The 20,371-nt window shown below is 40.0% G+C and overlaps 5 protein-coding genes across 5 annotated transcripts; 4 read left to right on the top strand and 1 right to left on the bottom strand.

The window, feature by feature from the left end:
- The first annotated feature begins 1,142 nt into the window (after positions 1 to 1,142).
- Positions 1,143 to 4,197, top strand: LOC113679728 (lysosomal phospholipase A and acyltransferase). Its single transcript, XM_027196692.2, has 5 exons — positions 1,143 to 1,308; positions 2,165 to 2,321; positions 2,720 to 2,931; positions 3,098 to 3,280; positions 3,562 to 4,197. The coding sequence occupies exons 1-5, from the start codon at positions 1,182 to 1,184 to the stop codon at positions 4,128 to 4,130; spliced, it is 1,248 nt and encodes a 415-aa protein (XP_027052493.2). The 5' UTR covers positions 1,143 to 1,181; the 3' UTR covers positions 4,131 to 4,197.
- A 3,762-nt stretch (positions 4,198 to 7,959) lies between these two features.
- On the top strand, positions 7,960 to 10,726 carry LOC113679720 (lysosomal phospholipase A and acyltransferase-like). Its single transcript, XM_027196684.2, has 5 exons — positions 7,960 to 8,135; positions 8,868 to 9,024; positions 9,215 to 9,426; positions 9,566 to 9,748; positions 10,106 to 10,726. Exons 1-5 carry the CDS (start codon positions 7,991 to 7,993, stop codon positions 10,672 to 10,674), a joined length of 1,266 nt encoding a protein of 421 aa, XP_027052485.2. The 5' UTR covers positions 7,960 to 7,990; the 3' UTR covers positions 10,675 to 10,726.
- A 182-nt stretch (positions 10,727 to 10,908) lies between these two features.
- On the top strand, positions 10,909 to 15,432 carry LOC113679743 (solute carrier family 22 member 15-like). Its single transcript, XM_027196709.2, has 2 exons — positions 10,909 to 11,849; positions 14,170 to 15,432. The coding sequence occupies exons 1-2, from the start codon at positions 11,243 to 11,245 to the stop codon at positions 15,123 to 15,125; spliced, it is 1,563 nt and encodes a 520-aa protein (XP_027052510.2). The 5' UTR covers positions 10,909 to 11,242; the 3' UTR covers positions 15,126 to 15,432.
- Positions 11,975 to 14,376, top strand: LOC149034837 (uncharacterized). Its single transcript, XM_089194761.1, has one exon. The coding sequence runs from the start codon at positions 12,133 to 12,135 to the stop codon at positions 13,780 to 13,782; it is 1,650 nt and encodes a 549-aa protein (XP_089050887.1). The 5' UTR covers positions 11,975 to 12,132; the 3' UTR covers positions 13,783 to 14,376.
- A 1,285-nt stretch (positions 15,433 to 16,717) lies between the features above and the next one.
- LOC113679715 (solute carrier family 22 member 15-like) lies at positions 16,718 to 20,313 on the bottom strand. Its single transcript, XM_089194763.1, has 2 exons — positions 19,735 to 20,313; positions 16,718 to 19,058 (listed from the first exon to the last, which is right to left on the bottom strand). The coding sequence occupies exons 1-2, from the start codon at positions 20,288 to 20,290 to the stop codon at positions 18,121 to 18,123; spliced, it is 1,494 nt and encodes a 497-aa protein (XP_089050889.1). The 5' UTR covers positions 20,291 to 20,313; the 3' UTR covers positions 16,718 to 18,120.
- Between the last annotated feature and the right edge of the window lie 58 nt (positions 20,314 to 20,371).

A 20,371-nucleotide genomic window follows, 5' to 3' on the forward strand; every position in this document is an offset into this window, starting at 1 on the left:
AAATAAGGTTTCAGAGAGAACCTGTGATGTGTTGTTGCGCTTTCTTGTAGAGTAGACCATTGTGCATAAATCATTGACCCTGTTTGATCTTGACAGCCGGAGCTTAATTTAGCATACGGTAACAACAAAAATCCCACAATATGTCGAAAAGGGCCGCTTTGCACGAAACTTTGCCATTTTTAGACTTGATATCAAGATACTTTAGATATTAGCACCCGAGTGCTACACTGTAAATTCGAGGGTAAATAAAGTTTATTGATTGATTGATTGATTGATACTGATAGAGAAACTTAATAAGACCTTGAAGATCATCAGTCTAATGAGAATGTAGCATGCCCCTGTGATGCGTTCATCAGTGTGTACGTCCATTAATGTGTGTAACTTTCGCGTTGTTGCGGTAGTCAGAGCTCCCTATTGCGTTAGAGGTGTTAAGTACTCTTCACCGATAACTGAAGTCCGTTTTCTGTGACGCACAAAATATAGCAAAATGGACAGAATTCACCGATAAAAAACAATGGCATTATTTTTGAGAAATATTTTGGAAAGGCATTAAAGGACCTGTTTCCGTGTTTACATGGCCTCATCGAAAAGGAGACTAAATTCTCAAAAGTTGTGCAAAGCCTTAACTACGTCTCAGATTTGCTTACCTTTCCCTTCTTTCCTCAACTCCCTCGGAATCAGAGGCCACGTAAGCATATGTCTCAACAAATATCCGTATTTCCATGATTATTTCAGGAAACAAAGATAAGAAAAAACATTGTGGTGCATTGAAAGACCAGTTTTCTTTAGGAAAGCAAAACCCGACAAATTTTTTTAATTGAAACCTTTAAAGAGGTCATTTAAAATTGTTTTCCAGCTGTGCTACTCAGTTTATTGTGCATCATTTCAAAGGAACACAAGAATAATATGAATGTTTCAACAGCTGATGATGTGAGAAAAAAGACTGATTCTTTAGAATGCCAAGATAAATAGAAAGTAATACAAAACAAAACTTCAATCATCCGAAATTATATTCAGCACTGTTGACAAGTCTTTGGAAAATTACCAAATAGTTTCATTTTCCACGCGTCCAGTGATAAGCCAAGTCGACTGGCGCTAGCGCATGATTGGCCGTTCAAAAGGTCATATTAAGTTTTACGGAAGGTATGTAACGCAATAATCAGTTTCTCTTCACCCTTACAATGATGGGCTCTGTCTCTCTTCATACAGTAGCAGTTCTCTGCCTTATCTCCTCTGTAAATGGATTTTGGGTTTGGAACAGACCAACGGAGCGTCCTCCAAATGAGATACAAACACCAGTCATAATTGGTAATTAAGAATTGTTAATTTTACAATCTATAGCCATTCTTGAGGCCAATTTAGATATCAGGGAACAAGCGATCAAGAATCCTTCTAGAGTTAGACAGAAAATCTCCAATCTCCCCTCTTGGCTTCAGAAAAGATATCGTTTCGTCGGATTTTGCTTCATAGTTAGGCTTTTGCTGGGCCCTTTCAAGCCTCCATAATCTACAAATAGCGCGCAATTTATTTTACATGCAAATTACGTAACTGTCCATAATTTTGCTCTGTTTCGATTTTGCATATATTTGATTTTTTTTCTGAGAATGATCCTTAACCCAAGATCGAAACTCGAATGAGCACGATTGAAAGCGAAAATCCTGATATTTATATTAACGAGATTCTAAAATAAGTATGAACGAATACAGTTTTCTGTGATAGTCGGTCAACGGAATAAACACGCAACTGCAAGTATAAGTTGAAACGTGATCTCATGTAGGCGTCACACATCATCGAGGAAGTTTTTGTGCAACAAGCAAATTTACCTTTGACAGCAAGGAAACAGCAATGGCCTCACAAAAGGTAGTCAAAAAACGCAAATTACCGGTTTCTTTTGATAGAGAATCGCCCGATAAAAATTAAAGTAACTACTACCAATCTGCCCTCATCTATTGTAGAAGGAAGATTCCTCCGGGATCCCGATTCGTTTTTACCGGGATCCCGCTTCGTTTTTACCGGGATCCCGCTTCGTTTTTACCGGGATTCCCGCCTTGTCCATGATATTTAAGTCGTTCATTTTGACCAAAAAGCTTTCAATCAAACCACACCCACCAGGGTAGAGACAGTGATACCTCGATGTATGATTTGCTTTTGTTTCTCTCGTCAGTGCCTGGAACCGGTGGAAGCCAACTTCAAGCCAAACTTAATAAACCAAACACTCTTCATTGGTACTGCTCCAAAACAACCGATGACTACTTCACATTGTGGCTAAAGAAGTCCTCGCTCTTACCCTTTGCTATAGACTGCTGGGCGGATAATATGAGGTGGTAAAAACCTTTCACTGTGGCTCAAAATCGTTTTAAATAACCTTTCGTAGCTCACTGACGAAGAAAATTATTATGTTATTGGAGGGCAAGTCAATATTAAAAGGCAACTTGATTATCAGTGGTTTATTGATTCGGTTTGTTGTCATTTGGCACAATATTCTCTCTTTTCCTCAACCCTACTTCTGTTCGACAATGTCCTGTGGTCACGCATCACGTCTATCAAAGATTGCGTGACACAATCTGGGGAATTATCTCATTTGAGTGGAGCAAATGAAAATGGCTTTGCTATCAAAATATGAAAATGTGCAAATATCTTTAAGGTTTGCAGCCTCCCCTCAATAGTCACATGAGTAATTCTAATCTCGTTGTTTTCTTTGTTTTCTGACAATAATTAGACTTGTGTACGATGAAAGCACTAAGACCATGAAGAACGCGCCGGGCGTGGAAACAAGAGTTCCCGGATTTGGTGAGACCAGTACAATCGAATACTTGGACACGACCGGATTGATTAAGTATTTTGCGCCAATGGTAGAGACCTTGGTCTCTTGGGGATACCAGCGTGGGGAGACTGTCAGAGCGGCTCCATATGACTTCCGCTATGGGCCTGGTAAGTTGCACGTGAACAGTGCTTGTTGAACATATACACTCTAGTTGCTTGTTGAGAATTCACTCTCGTCCCCATAGCTGCTCGGCTCTATCAGCCGAAAGGGCCTTGGTACTAAAAATCGAACGGATCCCTCTGCTAAATAAGATATTTTCAATTTTTCTTCCAGAATCACAGTCAGAATATTTTTCAAAACTGAAGACATTGATCGAGGATACATATTCCGCAAATGGCAACAAGAAGATAACTTTGATGAGTCATAGTTTAGGGTGTCCGTATACTTTGGTTTTCCTGAACAAACAAACACAAGACTGGAAGGATAGATATATTTTACAATGGATAACTCTTTCAGGTAAGAAAAAGAATAAAAGCGATTTGAGCTTTGAAGCCCATAGCTCGCGTTTAGAGACATTTTCAGCTGCGTGTCTGCATCGAATGTTTGTATTGGTTTTGCTTTACTAAGTTTCGAAAATTTCTTGTCACGTTTTTACCTATCAGATGGAAAACTGAGACCCGTGCTCAGGAATTGAGTTTGTTTATTCTGTGCCACAGTTTCATCAGACATGCTCACGCAAAAGTGCGCAAAACATCGTATTATTTGCAAACTATGTTTTCTTCTTTTTTTCTTCTAAGGAGTGTGGGGCGGGACTGCAGAGCAAATTAGCTTGTTTTCTTCCGGAAACACGTTCGGGATCCCGAAGATCCTCGTGAATCCGTTGAAAGTCAGAGGCGAACAGCGCACGGATACAAGTAACGTTTATCTGCTCCCAAGTCGAGAATTATGGTCTGCGGATGAAGTCTTGGCAATAACTCCAGAGCGTAACTACACTGTCAAAGACTACGACGGTTTCTTCCAAGATATTGACTTCCCACTCGGGATAAAACTACGAAAATTAGTCGAAAACATCACATATCCGTTAACAGAGCATTCTCCGAAAGTAACTGTTCACTGTTTGTATGGTACTGGGGTAAAAACAGGAGAGAGGTACCAGTTCAAAGAAGGAGAATTCCCGGATACTCAGCCAGATGTTTCCTATGGTGACGGGGATGGAACAGTGAATAGACGCAGTCTAGAGGCCTGCAATAAGTGGAACCAGCGGCAGCCGAATAATGTCACCGTGAAAACATATCCAGGAGTGAATCATAATGGCTTGTTGAGCGACGAGAACGTGCAGAATTATATAAAGGCTCTCTTGTTTTGATTGTAAACTGTGGCTTTCAAAGATCCAAATCACAACTTGAAATTAAACAGTTTGGCTCTTTTTTCCATTTTGATCTTCCAAGTTGTCGTTTTTTTCTTCTCTTTTTCTTTTTTTTTTCTATCACTTATTTCCCCCAATGACCATAAAAAAGACTTTCTTTAATCCTTTAACCACTAAGGGTGACCAGCATCGAATTTCTCACAAGGATACCCCTGCTGGATTAAATATCAGGCTTAAGAGAATACAGGAATCGATCGCAATTTTAAAAATCTCTTGATTTCTCGCCTTGTCAGTGCCATGGGAAATGCATAAAGAACAGTATGGGGAATACACATGCTGATCTCAGGGTGATTTAACTAAACTTTCGCCCCATAAACGGCTACAAGGAACTGGCCGACGAGCCGCAGACCCATAGATATGGACAAAGCCTCTGAAGGACTACTCGCTGGTGCCGACGGTTTTCCATTCCGAGCTGGTTTGAAGGCTCCCCTCCCCAGAGAAAAAGCGGTTTTTGGACCCTGGCCGCGCGGGGTTAAAGATTACAACTGTTTACTTTATTTCTTTCCGAGCCATGGGCTAACATCTATACAGTTCTGAGAAGAATTGAGATTGGCAGAGGCTGTTATTAGAGCTGTGACAATTTTACGTCGCAAAACAATTGTCACACAATGATTGTTATGTAAGGAAATAAAGCTGCTTGTAAAGGTCCGCTGCTCTCAGTATGCAGTTTACTTTTGGAAAGCAAATATTGGCACACTTTGTTATTGAAACCAAGCGAAAGCTACTCAAAATTCTATTTCATCTGTCTTGTTCATTGTGCGTCATTTTAAACGAACGCGAGAAATGTTTTAACAGCTGGTCATGAGAAATTACAAATAAATTTATCTGAATCCAAAAAAAGTTTTTGGCTCCTATCGGATTTTTTGGCCTAACTTTAAGTTTAATGTTAAATTTCAACTGAGAAGTTAAGTGAACGTGGAAAAGATGCGAGGGAAGTCGTAGTATGGAACAGCTGCAGGACTACTGAGTGATATCACAGTATACAGTTACCAAGTAGAATGATTGCACGAGGATAGATTAAAAAGACCACATGAGATGGAAAGCAACGGAGGAACGCGTGTCTCTTTTACTGAAGTAATAAATAGATACACAACATACATAATTCGCAGTTGACACCTAACTCTCATGATGGTCAGCACAATTTTTCTCGAAACAATAGCACTGATTTGCCTTTTCTCCCCTTCAAATGGACTTTCGCTGTGGGACAGACTAGGGGGAATATCCTTCAAACAAGATGAAGACACCTGTGATCATCGCTAACTATGAATTACCATTTAATTTAAGCGATGATAATTTATCGTTTTCTTACGGCGGATTTAGCAAAAAAAATATATATATCTTGAACGAGCAAGCTATTAAGACTACTATGAAACCAAGACTTGATAAAGAACCTGTGATGCTCGTTGTAAGCTTGACAAAATATGTTGTTTCGCCGAATTTCGTGTGATAGCTCATAGCCAGTCCTTTAAAAACCTTTTTCAAGCATAAAAATTAAAATCGCGCACAATTTATCGAACTTTTTGGTACTTACTTTCGAGTGTACGTAATTCGCGATTAATAAGCTTTTATAGTCCGAGGGGGTAGGGTGTAAGGTCAAGCTTCTTGAAATAGAAAAACACCAAATGAAAATTAAGGCGCGCAATACTAAAGTAGCCTCATCCAGAAGTCGGCAGATACCCACGTTACTTTGCTGAAATTCCTCTGGATCCTGCAGAGGTTTTGGCGGGATTCGATTCCCTCAGTATCGATCATGTTGCTCTTAAGGGAAGGGGTAGGATCACATGGTTTTCAGGGAGAACGGGGGGGATCAGTCATCGCTAACTGAGTATAAAGAGGGGTGATAGAAAATTGACTACCATCAAAGAGGGAGGGGGATCTTAAGAATATCATGGAGCCATATGGTGACACCCCCCTCTACTACTTATTCCTTCTGCTCTAATACAACCGATCTCTACAATATGGCTCAAGTCAATCTCGTTCTTACCTTATGCCATAAACTGCTGAGTTTAATCGCTCAGAGGTCCCTCTGTGGCTCAATTCTGTGTTTAAGAAATTGAGTTTGCTCATTCTAAGCCACAGCAGCCCACAATAATAATTCATCAGACACACGTATACAAATGTGCGCAAAACACCACTTTATTTGCGAATGATTTTTTGTCTTTGTTTTCATCACGAGTTTGGGGCGGAACTGCGGCCGAACTAAGCCTGCTTATCTCCGACATCCCGACAGCCTCCAGGGACTCGCTGAAGCTCAGGAAGGTGGTGCGCACGCAAACGAGTGTGGTATATGTGTTACCGAGTCCCAATGATGAAGTCTTGGTGGAATCACATAACCGTTCGTACACTGTTAACGACTACGACGATTTTTTTCGGAGCTATTGGCTTCCTTCTCGGAAAAAAAAACTATGGAAAAGGGTCAAAATTATTACATATCCGCTAGCTGAGCATTCTCCACAGGTGACCGCACACTGTTTGTATGGAACCAGAGTTCCTACAATAGAGAAGTATCCTTTTTTAAGAATGGAGAATTCCCGGATAAACAGCCAACGGTAACTTATGGTGACGGGGATGGAATAGTTAACAAACGCAGTCTAGAAGCCTGCAATAAGTGGAGCCAGCGGTAAGAAAATATTAAGTCACCCAGAAGTCATATCCTGGAGTGGATCATTTTGCAATATTTTGAGATACGGACGTGCAGAATTCTATTAGGACTCTTTTGTTTTAACTAAGAAGTGTGAATATATTAAAGGAAGAGAGTATTGGCTGACCAATAAGTAAACGGGGGAAGGGAAACAGGAAAAAAAAGGAATTATCCCAGACAGCGTCCAATGATTCTATTTAGTGAGCAAAAGTTTTCAGGAAAATACATTTTCAATTATATTTTGCAAAAAGTGATTTGTTTTGCTTTTTTTGTCTTTTTTTTAGAGAAGCGCGATCACAGAAGTAATAAAAGTGCCAATTATTTATGTCTTTGTTTTCTGAGGGTACAATGGCGGAGAGCGTTCACACCATGATTCAAACAGACCTAAAACCAAAGTTTATCTTTTAAGGTGAGAAATACTTTTATCATTTTGCCTGCTGTAAGCTCACTTACACACAAAAAGGTTTCTGAGCTTTTCTATCATTCCAGCCAGTTTCCTTCCCCCCCTACATTCGTAGGGCAAGTTCAAAATGGCTTCTGGTTTCTTTTCAATAGTAAGTTTGGGTAAATTTATGTTGTTCATTTAGTTAGGCAAATCACAGTAAAATGGCTCTTAATTGGTTTACAACGTCAGTTTTGAAGCCATTGTTGATTCCAAGCCAAGCACGGTATTCCCATCAAAACTTGAAACAGAAAGAAATCGTTAATTTCATGCACTTTTCGGTTACTGCCCGAAATTTCATTCCCGTCCCCGCAAGATGTTATGTTTTCTTGAATGTCCGGCCAGCTCATAAAAGAAGTAAAGTTAATTTTACAAAATCAGAAAAAAAAGCTTTTTCTAAATTAGTTTATCACCTCCAATACTTTTTCAGCTGAACTTTTGTAACCTGCATTGATAACCTACATTGTTTTCCAAAGAGAAAAGTGTGATATTTAACTATAAACGTTTCCTTAGCTGTCTTCTCACGTTAATTGAAAATTATATACCGTGTAAACATTCCACGTTTAGAAAGTAACACAAAGCCTTTGCTGCTGGGGCGGAGGGTTGGAACTAGCATGTGATTGGCTCGAATCCACTTATACCATTCTTTCTTGATAAAGAACCTTCACTATTCGAGTTTTGTTTTGCACAAGTTCGACAGCTCGAGGATCCCTCAAAATGCTAAGCAGGAGATCGATTTTTTGCGTGCTAGTTTTGAATGTAACACTAACCTTTGGCAAAGGATGGTGGAAAGAACCAACAAGCAAACCATCTAGACAACCGCTGAAGACTACTCAAGGCATAAAAACGCCGGTGATCATTGGTAACAGCTGCTGAAAATATTAATTCTTTAATTCTGATTTTTAATATTTCCTGTGCTGTTAGTTATGATATATATGTGATCTTGTTAAACAGTAACCAATTCCTTTACCGTTGACGCAAAACTGCTAAGTGTGGGGAATAATATATGGGAACGAAGACAACGATTTGTTTTCTTTAGAATCCCAAACTTATGCTTTTCCACTCTCGCTAGCCCTGAAATTTTGGTTTTTCTTCGGACTTACGAAATTTTGATGATAATTAATCATTTTCCTTTGCTTTCTCACCGAATTGTTGGCGGTTGTATTAATCATTTTGTGAAAAAAAAAATTTGATCATTCAGCATTTATTGTAGGTGTTTGCTCTATTGCGCTCTCTCAAGTCCAACACTGCGTTTACAATCGATTGCTGAATGAACCTACGCTCCGCACATCGAAAGTTCAGTTAGAGACCTTATATCGAAGGGTGGATCTCGGGGGAGGGTCAGGGGGTTCGGACCCCTCCCCTCCCCCTCCTATCAGACTTATGGGTTTCGTTACTACCTGTCCGAAATCGCACATCACCACTCAACTTGAAGTATTCGGAGGGTGCTGATTCTAAGATATTGCGTGATTATCTGGTTTCTAGGAAAAGAGAAATTCTGCGTTTTAGGAATAAAGTTTGAACCCCCATCCCTCCGTAAAATTCCTTAATCTGGCCTTAATATCAAGGGCTTCGAATTCATTATTATCCACAGTACCAGGATCTGGAGGCAGTCAAATTGAAGCCAAGCTGGACAAACCCAGTGTTCCAAGTTGGTTTTGCTCAAAGAAAACTTCAGATTACTTCACTCTGTGGTTTCAAAAGTCATTTCTCCTCCCTTACGTTATACACTGTTGGGCTGACAATATGAGGTTAGTAGAGGCTCTCTAGCCTTGGAACAAATATTAATTCGTTGAGATGGTCTGGTCAGACGCACGACTAAAGTCCAGTAGGCCTAACGGATAACGTGTGTTTACAATGTAGCGGAGAACACAGCCACCCCCTGACTTCCTTCTAAATATTATCTTGTTTTGATCATTTTTTAACGGATTCAATTTCCAGGCTAATTTATGATGAAAAGACAAACACCGTTAGAAACGCGCCGGGTGTAGAAACGAGAGTTCCCGGATTTGGTGACACCTCAACCATAGAGCACTTGGATACCACAAACTTGATCTCGTACTTTAAACCAATGGTAAACGCGCTGGTCTCCTGGGGATACAAACGAGGATTCAGCGTCAGAGCTGCACCGTATGACTTCCGCTATGGACCTGGTGAGTAGCACTTTGATTGCAAATGTATTAAACGTGATTCTCATAAAAGAACAGGTATAAACATGCTCAGAGAGCTACAGATAGGAAAGGGGAAACCGAAAGCAGCTTGGCTCAGGTTATAATATCAAATTTCTTTCAGAATCAGCGTCGAAATATTTTGGAAAACTGAAGAAATTGATTGAGGAGACGTATTTAGCAAACGGCAACAAAAAGATAACTATGATGAGTCACAGTCTGGGATGTCCCTACACATTAGTTTTCCTCAACAAGCAAACACAAGACTGGAAGGATAAATATATTCTACAATGGATTGCTCTTGCAGGTTCGTAAAGAATAGTAAACATTCATGGTAAACAGGGGTGTGGCAGGGTTTCTTTACAGGAGGCTACACTGTGATACACCTAAGGTACCTACTGGACTGTCATATGGGTATCCAAGGTTTGTTTTCTTTGAAAAGTGATGTTTTGTGGGAAAAGCATCGAGTGATGCATGCCGCAAGGGCGGGGTGAGGTTAAGAGAACCTGATGACCCCGCTGGCTGCTCCCTTGAATAACATTCTATGGCTAATAAGCTCATCTATTCTCATCACTTATTTACAGGTTAATTCATTGAAATTGCAAGGAACAGTTACGAAATATAAATTATCAATTAAATAAAATAATTATTTTATATTAAACAGGCGTTTTTGGCGGTGTGGCAGAAATGATTCATCTCTTCTCTGCCGGAGTTACTCTTGGTATCCCACACTTCCTTGTGGACCCAATTGACGTCAGAGGTCAGCAGCGAACATCAACTAGTAACGCCCTAATGATGCCTAGCCCTGAACTGTGGGGCGCGGGTGAAGTCTTGGCCAAAACACCTGATCGCGTCTACACGGTGAACGACTACGAAGAGTTTTTCAGAGATGTTGGGTTCCCACTCGGTATAAAGCTCAGAAAAATGGTGAAAGACCTGATCTACCCTTTAGCCGCGCACGCGCCTCATGTGAGGTTACACTGCTTGTATGGCACTGGAGTCCATACCCCTGCAAGCTATTTATTTGGGAAAGGAGAGTTCCCGGATAAGCAACCGGAAATTATTTACGGCGATGGGGACGGCACAGTCAATCGACGCAGTCTGGAGGCCTGCGGTAAATTTAGCCAGCAGCAGAATTACGACGTCACGCTTAAAGGGTACGATTCAGTGAACCACGAAGGAGTACTGGGCGACACAAACGCGCTGAATTATATCAAGGGTGTTTTGTTCTAACGACCCTATTATCTTTAACAGTGAGATTATCAATAAACAAAACGGTTTAAAACTTTTCTTTAGTTGTCAGTTTTGTCTGTTAAATGCGCGTTCCTTCTTTTTACGCCTCTGAGCACACCTCTTCTGCAAAGTCCTCACCCTTCCCCGGCCCTCCCAAATCCCTCCACGACTGAGAGAACTAAGCTTGGACCCCAAGCATTTCTCTTGTAAGAATATCAAAAACTGTCGCGCCTCAGAAAACATCATCCATGAACCAGTTTTACCTCATTCAGAGACGTCGATCTCAGGAGATTACAATTTCCTGTTAGATTACAAAGTCGACAAAGAAGTTTCTGAATACTCAATCGTCATTGCGTGACCATTGCGTTATTTTGTGTCCTAACCATGATTAGGCGTACGTGACGGAGACCAGTCGATGTTCATGAAAAAGAACATTTGATCGAAGAGTTCTCGTAACGTAGAAACGCGCCGTAGGATTACTCCGAGAGAGCACAGAAAATCGTAGCAACCGAACTAGCCATGGATCTTTTATTCTTACAATACAAAGAAGTGAATCAATAGACAGTTGATGGCATCAACAGGAAAAAATTTTGCCTCCGTGCAGAGTGTACCGAAGAGAATGGATTTCGATAGCGCTTTACAGCACGTCGGAGAATTTGGCCGCCATCAGAAACGAATTTACTTTTTGGTGAGCTTCATCTCGCTTCCTCTTTGTGCTCAGATGCTAATTGTAGTTTTTGTTGGTGCGATTCCGGAATGGAAATGTCCATCTCCTGACGGCGACATTCTTCACTGCAATTCAACCAGTGCGCGTTGTTGTGGAGAAGATGGCGCAATTTGCCGAGGCGCAAAGTTTCCTTCAGACTTTACGTCCATTGCAACAGAATGGAACTTAGCCTGCTCTCAACGCTATAAATGTGAGCTAAGTCAGTCGATCTTTGTGGCAGGATACATGTTTGGGGTTCTTATTTTTGGTATTTTGTCCGACAAGTATGGTCGACGGAAGCCATGGTTGTTTGCGTACATAGTTGGAGGTGTTTTAGCCCTCATATCTGCCACTGTCCGCTCTTACGAGGAGTACATCGTGTTACGATTCGCGATGGGGCTATTGAACGGCGGGGGAGGCCTCATAACTTATGTGTTGTCCACGGAATCAATCGGCCCCTCGTATCGCGGTAAGAGATGTAATATTTATTATTGTTAATACAATTATTATAATTATTATTCGACGTTTCGGAGTAGTCATGACTCCATTATCAAGGTAAAAGTTTAAAACATGCAAATAACAGTATTTAAGCGATGGGGCGCGAAAAATTAACATAATAGGTGCGAAGATTATACAAATACTTTCGCACGAATAGAGTCCGATTGCACGTTCAGGTTTGGCTTTAAAGTTCTTATGACAACATCGACGACATCATCATCACCAAACCAGATAAAGGATCGGGAGTGGTCGTAATGGATAAGTCCGAATATCTGCGACTATTATCCGAAGCTTCCATCAATGATTTTAGTAAATTTCAAGCTGTTCCCCTGGAAAGGCCCTCGAGTAAAGGTAGACCGCCAACATATTACCACCCCCTCCTAAAGAAAGAGAAAGATTTAGACGCCATTGTTCGTAGAATTCTGCCTAAGTCCATAGCAGATACTGTTCTTCCTACAGGTTCCAGATTAGCACATTTGTACGGCTTACCGAAAACACACAAGGAGCGCTTGGCGATGCGCCCTATACTATCAGCAACGCAAACTTACAACTATGCACTGGCGAAATGGCTCGACACTAAACTTAAGCCTCTCTCTCTGAATCGCTACACAGTAACTGACATTTTTGAATTTGCCGACGAAATTCGCGAATTGGAAATATCAAACGGCGACATTCTGGTTTCTTACGACGTGTCCTCCCTCTTTACCAACGTACCCTTGGATGAAACAATTGAGATACTCGCGAACAGAGCTTTTGACAACGACTGGTTTAATTCAACCTATGACCTGAACCTGACCAAAACGGACCTTGTTGACCTTCTCAGTGTAGCTACAAAAGGACAACTCTTCCAGTATAATGGAGCACTTTACGAACAGACGGATGGCGTGGCCATGGGTTCCCCCCTTGGTCCCCTGCTAGCTAATGTGTTCATGTCTTCAATTGAAGAAAACCTCGAGCCAGAGGGTAAACTCCCTTCCTTCTATCGAAGGTACGTTGATGATACACTTACTATCATGCCAAATATCGCAACAGCATCTAACTTCCTGGACACGCTTAGCAAGGCACATTCTTCCGTAAAATTTACGATGGAAACCGAATGCAATGGCATGCTCCCTTTTTTGGGCATCCAGTTACTGAACCGATCGCCCCAAATAGAGACAAAGGTGTACGTAAAACCCACGAATTCAAGTCTCCTCTTACATTACCAAAGTCACGTTGACAATCGGTACAAACAGGGTTTACTCCGAACTATGCTGGGTCGAGCACATCGTTTATCTTCTTCTTGGTCACACTTCTCAGACGAATGTGACCGATTGAAGACAGTATTCTCGCGTTTAAAGTACCCCAAACACCTCATCGACTCTGCCACCAAAAATTTCGTTGACTCAAAGGTTTGTGACCAGCAGCGACCATTATTACCAACTAAAGAGACGGATGACACAATTCGAGTGGTTCTACCATTTAAAGACCAAACCTCAGCAAATTTTGTGAAAGGACAACTCAAGGATCTGAGCCTAAAAGTGAACACCAACATCCAGCCCGTATTTGTCAGCCGAAAAATTGATCAAGAACTGAATGTGAAAGAAGCAAAGCCATCGATCGTAAATGAACAGTGTGTTGTTTATAAATACCAATGTGACCTGTGCGATGCAGGTTATATAGGATACACACGCGGACATTTACACAATCGTGTAAAAGGACATAAACAACAATCCTCAGCCATAGCCAAACATTGCAAGAACGTACACGGGACGATCCCTCAGGACCTACTGAAATGCTTCGAAGTTCTTAAGCAGTGCAGGAACAAATTTGACTGCTTATTGTACGAAATGCTTCATATAAGAACTTTAAAGCCAAACCTGAACGTGCAATCGGACTCTATTCGTGCGAAAGTATTTGTATAATCTTCGCACCTATTATGTTAATTTTTCGCGCCACATCGCTTAAATACTGTTATTTGCATGTTTTAAACTTTTACCTTGATAATGGAGTCATGACTACTCCGAAACGTCGGATTTTATCGTTCGTTTTTACCGTTTTATCTTTTAAGAAATCTCTTTTAATATAATTATTATTATTTCTGTTATTTTAAAAATTATCACCATCATTTTACAAATAGAAGTGGGGAAATTACTGAATTTTCTTATTGTAGTAAGTTTTTTCCTAGTGTTGTCTGATCGATTCTTCCGCTCTGGGTTTGACATCTTATTGGCCAGTGTGGTGTGACTTTTCTAAGTCAATCATGTGACTAGAGTTGGTTAAAACTTATCACCTTTTTTTTTTTTTCCCAGGAACTGCAGGTACATGGCAGCAGGCCTTCTCTGCTGTTGGTTATGTCTTTCTGGCAATAGAAGCTTACTTCATCCGCAATTGGCGTACTTTGACAGTTATTTCAATTTTTCCCTCGTTTGTGGTGTTACTGGTTTTCAAATCAATTCCTGAATCTCCAAGATGGCTTGCCTCACAAGGAAAAATAAAAGAGGCAGAACAAATTCTAAGGAAAATTGAGAAAGAAAATGGCTTCCAGAAGAACGAAGTGGTATTTCTGAAAACAGATGCCAAGGGAAACACGGAATCTTCTCAGTATGGAATGATAGATTTATTTACTCACAAGTCTGTATGTGTTGTGACAGTTATCATGATGCTGATATGGTGTGTGAACAGTATGGTGTATTATGGACTGGCATTGAATGTGAAAAACCTTGGGGGAAACCTGTACATCAACTTCTCTCTGGCTAGCTTGATTGAGCTGCCTTCCTGTTTTGTCACTCAATTTTTACTGGCTAAACTTGGTCGCAGAAAAGGCTTATTTTGTCTTCTACTAGGTGCAAGTGTCGCATGCTTCTTGTGTATGTTCCTACAACTACAAGGTGGGCAGAATATGGCGGCAATCTCTATCACAGCATTAATTGGCCGGTTCTTTATCTCTGCATCATTTGCTGTTCTGTACGTTTACTCTGCTGAACTTTTCCCTACAGTTGTGCGTAATGTAGGTATGGGGATTTCAAGTCTTTCAGCACGATTGGGTGGAATGGTAGCACCCTTTATAGTCCTAGTAGGGGATGAAAGTGCACCTTTCCCAATGTTTGTTTTTGCTTGTACAGCATTGTTTGCTGCAGTGACCGGCTTGAGACTGCATGAGACACAGGGAAGACCAATGCCAGAGACATTTGAAGAGCTTGATGAAAACTATGTAAGGAAACAAAAGACAAATGGTGACCATAAGGGGGCTGATAGCTTACTTTAATAGGACCTGCAAGGAACACATTTAAATCAATCAAATCAATTATTGTATTTCTCCAGATGTGAAGCTCAACTTGCATCAGCAAAATCTAACATTGTCTGTTCTATCTTAAAAGTGCTCACCTTCGTTCAGTGTTAGAGAAAAGATAGACTAAGCCGACAGAGAGAAATTTAGTAAATTTGAAAGGGAACCTCAGTGAGTCCCGTTCCCATTCACAATGCCCCTTAACAATTTAAAGAAATATACAAATATGACAAAATGTGAAATCAGATTGTTGTCTCAAAGTATTAAAAGTGTTGGTTTTGGGTTCTTTGGGTAGCTGTCTTAATTAAGCATGTCACAATAGTGCAGCCATTCTATGGGTGCCATGCAAATGGCACTGCTTGACATCCCTTACAATGACTGCACAGAGGTCTCCTCTTAAAATAATAGTTTCACAGAGGTGATAGTGAAACACAAAGGAACAAGGATGAGTAGATTACCATGGATTACAAAGGCAATGGAGAAAACTGTGTGCTGAAATGAGAAGTTGAAAATAGGACCTGAAAAAAATTCAGGCCTATAATTAATTTCATTTCTTCACTGCAGTGCAAATATATGAATTTCATACATCAAAAACTATCATGTATGCAAATTATTGTGATAGTGACAAAGCCCCATTCATTTTATTGCATATTTTATGAACAAAATTTTGTATTTCTCCTGTTTTCCTTTGGTACTGACAAGGAGAATTCATTTAACAATAAAGAGTGTTGTTAGGTTGGTGAGTGCTGTTAGGTTGGTGAGTGCTGTTAGGTTGGTGAGTGCTGTTAGGTTGGTGAGTGCTGTTAGGTTGGTGAGTGCTGTTAGGTTGGTGAGTGCTGTTAGGTTGGTGAGTGTTGTTAGGTTGGTGAGTGCTGTTAGGTTGGTGAGTGCTGTTAGGTTGGTGAGTGCTGTTAGGTTGGTGAGTGCTGTTAGGTTGGTGAGTGCTGTTAGGTTGGTGAGTGCTGTTAGGTTGGTGAGTGCTGTTAGGTTGGTGAGTGCTGTTAGGTTGGTGAGTGCTGTTAGGTTGGTGAGTGCTGTTAGGTTGGTGAGTGTTGTTACGTTGGGTAGATCCTTTCTCTTTTAATTTTTCCTTTCCTTTGAGGAAGGGAGTAATTCAACTATGAAAAAATAGATTTTTCCCAAGCTATGTTTCTAAAATAAAGGCTTGTTAAAAAAAATTTGCAGTTTCTAGATTCAAAGCCACTTTGGCTAGACACCCATCTAGAATAACCTGCCACATAGTCAAGTTTTGAACCAATGACAACAACCACCCTTCACTTTTGTCATCTTTGGTTTTCTGGGTTACATGTTCACCTACTTTCAATATAGCTACATCCTACCATTTGCGCTAAAATGATACTCTTCCATTTCCTGAACACATCAGAATAGTTCAAGCTTAAAAAGTTAAAAATAAAGTGGCAATAAAAACAGATTTCATTTGTGTCCTTGATATTAAAGAGAGGGATGGGGGGGGGGGGGTTTATTCAAAGGGGCCCCTTGTTTGATAATACAGCTGGCAGGGGGAGGGGTTGAGAGCTTATTCAGAGCACTTCTGAGAGTGTAGGTACTTATTCAAGGAAATACAATTTTTTTTTTTATTTTGCATGAGAGTAAGTTACATGAAACTGGCCAGCTAAATCCTACCACATCTGTACTGTGTCTAAACTTGCATCCCTAGAATTGTGTAAGTATAAATAAATATAACATTTTTTAAAATAATTCTGTGCCTGATAAACCCTTTAAGGCTGGTAAACTTAGTGATCACACCAAACACATCCCCTCTTGTGAAAAACAATTGCATTGTGAGCAATCTTAAATGTAAAATCTGTCATTAACCCTTTAACTCCTTGAAGTGATTAACAAGTAACTTCTCCCTATAATGTCTAAACACTATCCAGCAAACGTGTCATGAGAATATTCATGCTTATCAGGTTGAAGTTGTTACCTCGATCTGACACCAAATTCTTGTATCTTATTTACAAGGAAATGTGTAGCAGCCAGAGGGAAGAATTAACAAACAGATCTTGGGAGTTAAAGAAATAATATGACTAATATTTTTTGTCAGCCCTTTCAAACCCAAGTTCTCACTTCAAATTATTCTTACTGCTACATCCATTTTGCAATTTTAGTTCTAAGAATTTGATGTATCCCTTACTTAACCCTTTAACTCCCAGATCAAATTTGTTATTCTCCTTACTGTCAATCATACAATTCTTATAATGTTAGTTCAGAAATTATAGTATTGAATCAACTATTTATCCCCAAATTGATATTTTTCTTTATTTTCATCACTTATCTGGTTCATATTGTATTGATATTGTAAGGAGAAATTCTGTCTTGGTCACTCATGGGAGTTAAAGGGTTAACTAATATTTCCTCTTTATTCTTGTCCCCTTTATACCTGTTCTTGTAATGCCAACCTAAGAAGAAATTACTCATTGATCACCCCTGTTCGTCATACAGTGGAAGTAATAAATTACAATTGTAACAATAGTGATAATGAAAGGTTAATGATAATAATAATACCATCTGATAATTTCATTGTTACAGTCGTGTGTGGACTGAGAACAAAGGATATTTCACATTTTAGCCCTAAATTCTCCATACTCTTCACTATACATGTCCTTTCATACAGATATGGAGAATTTGTTTAACAATCAAATCTTCTTAGTTTGGCCATCATTTCCTTTATTCTCAAGATCTTGAAAAAAATTTATAAGCTGGTCAGTCTTGGGGGTTTAAAAGGTTAACCTTTAGCCTCTCAGAGTGACTAGCATCTAATTTCTCCTTACTATATCACCCCTGAATCAAACATGAAAGTCATGAGAATAGATGAAATGATCACCAACTAAAGCAGCTCTTGATTGTTACACAAATTCTCCTTGTCAGCTTCTTTGGAAATGTATAGAGAACAGTATGGAGAATATGCAGGGTGTAATGGATTAATACTGCAGATAAAATGTTTCGCTGTGAATTATGTTTTAATGACTTTAACATCCTCTTGTTTTGATCTCTCCAAATCTTCCATCGTTTCGGGCATTGGACGCCCTTTTGTTTCTGGAAGCCTTAGACCAACTAACCCAGCCACTAATGACATACAAGCAAATATGAACATTGGTAAAGATCTGCTTTGTTCTCCCATTAGAACAACAAATGGACATAAGATTCCACCAATACGCGATGCCACAGTTGCCATGCCCATGCCAACATTGCGGATGACAGTTGGAAAGAGTTCTGCAGCATAAACATACAACACAGCAAATGATGCTGAGATGCAAAACTTTCCAAACATGGCTGCTACTGACTGTGCACCAGCATTTAAATTTTCTTGTTGCTGCAGTTTCATACATGTCCAGCATGAGCCTGCAGCACCCATCATGAAATAGAAAAGAGATTTGCGGCGGCCTGACCAGTTGAGTAGTAAGACTGTCAGCAGGTAAGATGGGATTTCTACCAAGCCAGCTAAGACAAAATTAAAGTACATATTACCACCTAGGTTTTTTACATTCAATGACAGGCCATAATAGACATGACTATTTACAAACCAGCTTATAATCATTATAAGGGTTATAACACAAGTGCTTCTGTTCAAAAATAAGTCAATAATTCCATAACTTCTTCCCACTGAGCCACCTTTTGCAGTTCCCTTCTCACGTCGAAGTGTCACATGTTTATTTCCAGAACCATTTTCCACAGAGATCTTTGATAAGATAGCTTCAGCTTCATCGTATTGGCCTTGGGTAGCCAGCCACCTAGGAGATTCTGGAATTGTTTTAACAATGAAAAAGCCAAATGTTGTAGGAAGAGCTGATGCTATGGTAAGATATCGCCAATTTGGAATTAGATAAGCCATAAGTCCTAGTAATGCAACAGCTATAGCAAAAAAGACTTGAAGCATGGTTCCAGCAAAACCTGTGGAGATTAAAAATATGAAAAATTGGCTTCGTCAAGGTTTTTTTTTCTCAAAGATTACTTGAAATTTCTTTGATTAAATGCAGAGTTTCAATCACGAATGTGGTAGTAGGAGGATAGTGTTAAATAAGAAGATAATATTCTCCACATCCAAAAAAAAGTAGCTCCTGAAGGAAATTAAAAGTTAGCCAAAGAATTCAGCTTGGTGATGGTAACCATAACAAATATTTGATCTCCATGCCTGAGAAAACCCCTCAGGTTATTATTAGTTTAGGCACACATGTGTATACAACTTAATTTTAGGCAGCAAAATTTCAAAAATTGAAAAATCTCTGAAAAGAAAGCACCTCTGAAAAGGCTATGTCTCACAAAAATAAGCACTGAGGCAACAATGGCAGTGCTCTCTTGCTTTTTCTACCCACTTTCCCCACCTCCCTCTCCAACACCCAAGCCAAAATGGTGAAAAGAGTGAGAAACCATTGATATAAGTTTTGCCTCATCTTTATCTCAAGATTATTATGATCACTGTGTGATCTACATCAAACAACATAATGAGATAATGGTAAATAAAATTTCACAGTCCCTAACAGTTTTCAGTTTTGAGCATCTTAAATCTAGACCAGAATTTAACTTCCCCCCCCCCCTCCCTCCCTCAAAAACCTTTTGACAGTATTACCTCTGTATGAAGGACCGATTGATTCTGTTGCCAGCACGAAAATAATTAATCCTCCTCCACCGGCAAAAATCCCGACGAGAAACCTCAAAGTCACAAAGACATAATAAGATGGCGAAAGTCCTGACAGAAAGGCTAACGCTCCAGATAAAAAATAAGTTGAAACCCATAAAGGCTTTCGACCATGTTTATCAGCAAGGCCACCGATCAGTGGCGCTCCTACCAAGGTACCAGCCATGAAAATAGATTGAGTGAGTTCATTCTTGTACGTTTGACCACAAAGGAGGTTCCACTCTGTAGCGATCGATGTAAAGTTCGTGATAAATTCCGCTCCATTACAAATAGAACCGTCTACCGAACAGCAACTTTCCAGCGACTTGCAATGCTTCAAGTTCGCTCGATCGCCTTTTGAACAGACCCATTTCGGTGTTGCAGCAGTGAATACAAGAACAAGCATTTGAAAGAACATAGGCAACGCCGAAAGCGATATAAGAAAGAAGCGCTTTCGCTGGTAACGACCAAATTCACCCACCACTGTCAAAGCACTGTCGAAGTCCATGTCGCAAATTCTTTGCCGGTCTCTCTGATGAGCTGGCGCTTAAAGGAGGAGAGAACCTGGGGTGAGATTTTAAACGTCACT

The sequence above is a fragment of the Pocillopora damicornis genome, chromosome 14 (genome assembly GCF_964200805.1).
Source record: "Pocillopora damicornis chromosome 14, jaPocDami1.2, whole genome shotgun sequence".
In the NCBI taxonomy this organism is placed as follows: Eukaryota; Metazoa; Cnidaria; class Anthozoa; order Scleractinia; family Pocilloporidae; genus Pocillopora; species Pocillopora damicornis.

What these genes read in the sequence shown, in the direction of transcription:
- LOC113679728 (XM_027196692.2), top strand. Translation starts at nt 1,182, where the DNA reads ATGATGGGCTCTGTCTCTCTTCATACAGTAGCAGTTCTCTGCCTTATC. An exon ending in TGACTTCCGCTATGGGCCTG is followed by an intron (nt 2,932 to 3,097) that starts GTAAGTTGCACG and finishes TTTTTCTTCCAG; the next exon opens with AATCACAGTCAGAATATTTT. An exon ending in ACAATGGATAACTCTTTCAG is followed by an intron (nt 3,281 to 3,561) that starts GTAAGAAAAAGA and finishes TTTTCTTCTAAG; the next exon opens with GAGTGTGGGGCGGGACTGCA.
- LOC113679720 (XM_027196684.2), top strand. Translation starts at nt 7,991, where the DNA reads ATGCTAAGCAGGAGATCGATTTTTTGCGTGCTAGTTTTGAATGTAACA. An exon ending in AAAAACGCCGGTGATCATTG is followed by an intron (nt 8,136 to 8,867) that starts GTAACAGCTGCT and finishes TATTATCCACAG; the next exon opens with TACCAGGATCTGGAGGCAGT. An exon ending in TGTTGGGCTGACAATATGAG is followed by an intron (nt 9,025 to 9,214) that starts GTTAGTAGAGGC and finishes TTCAATTTCCAG; the next exon opens with GCTAATTTATGATGAAAAGA.
- LOC113679743 (XM_027196709.2), top strand. Translation starts at nt 11,243, where the DNA reads ATGGCATCAACAGGAAAAAATTTTGCCTCCGTGCAGAGTGTACCGAAG. An exon ending in AATCGGCCCCTCGTATCGCG is followed by an intron (nt 11,850 to 14,169) that starts GTAAGAGATGTA and finishes TTTTTTTCCCAG; the next exon opens with GAACTGCAGGTACATGGCAG.
- LOC149034837 (XM_089194761.1), top strand. Translation starts at nt 12,133, where the DNA reads ATGGATAAGTCCGAATATCTGCGACTATTATCCGAAGCTTCCATCAAT.
- LOC113679715 (XM_089194763.1), bottom strand. Translation starts at nt 20,290, where the DNA reads ATGGACTTCGACAGTGCTTTGACAGTGGTGGGTGAATTTGGTCGTTAC. An exon ending in AATCGGTCCTTCATACAGAG is followed by an intron (nt 19,059 to 19,734) that starts GTAATACTGTCA and finishes TAATCTCCACAG; the next exon opens with GTTTTGCTGGAACCATGCTT.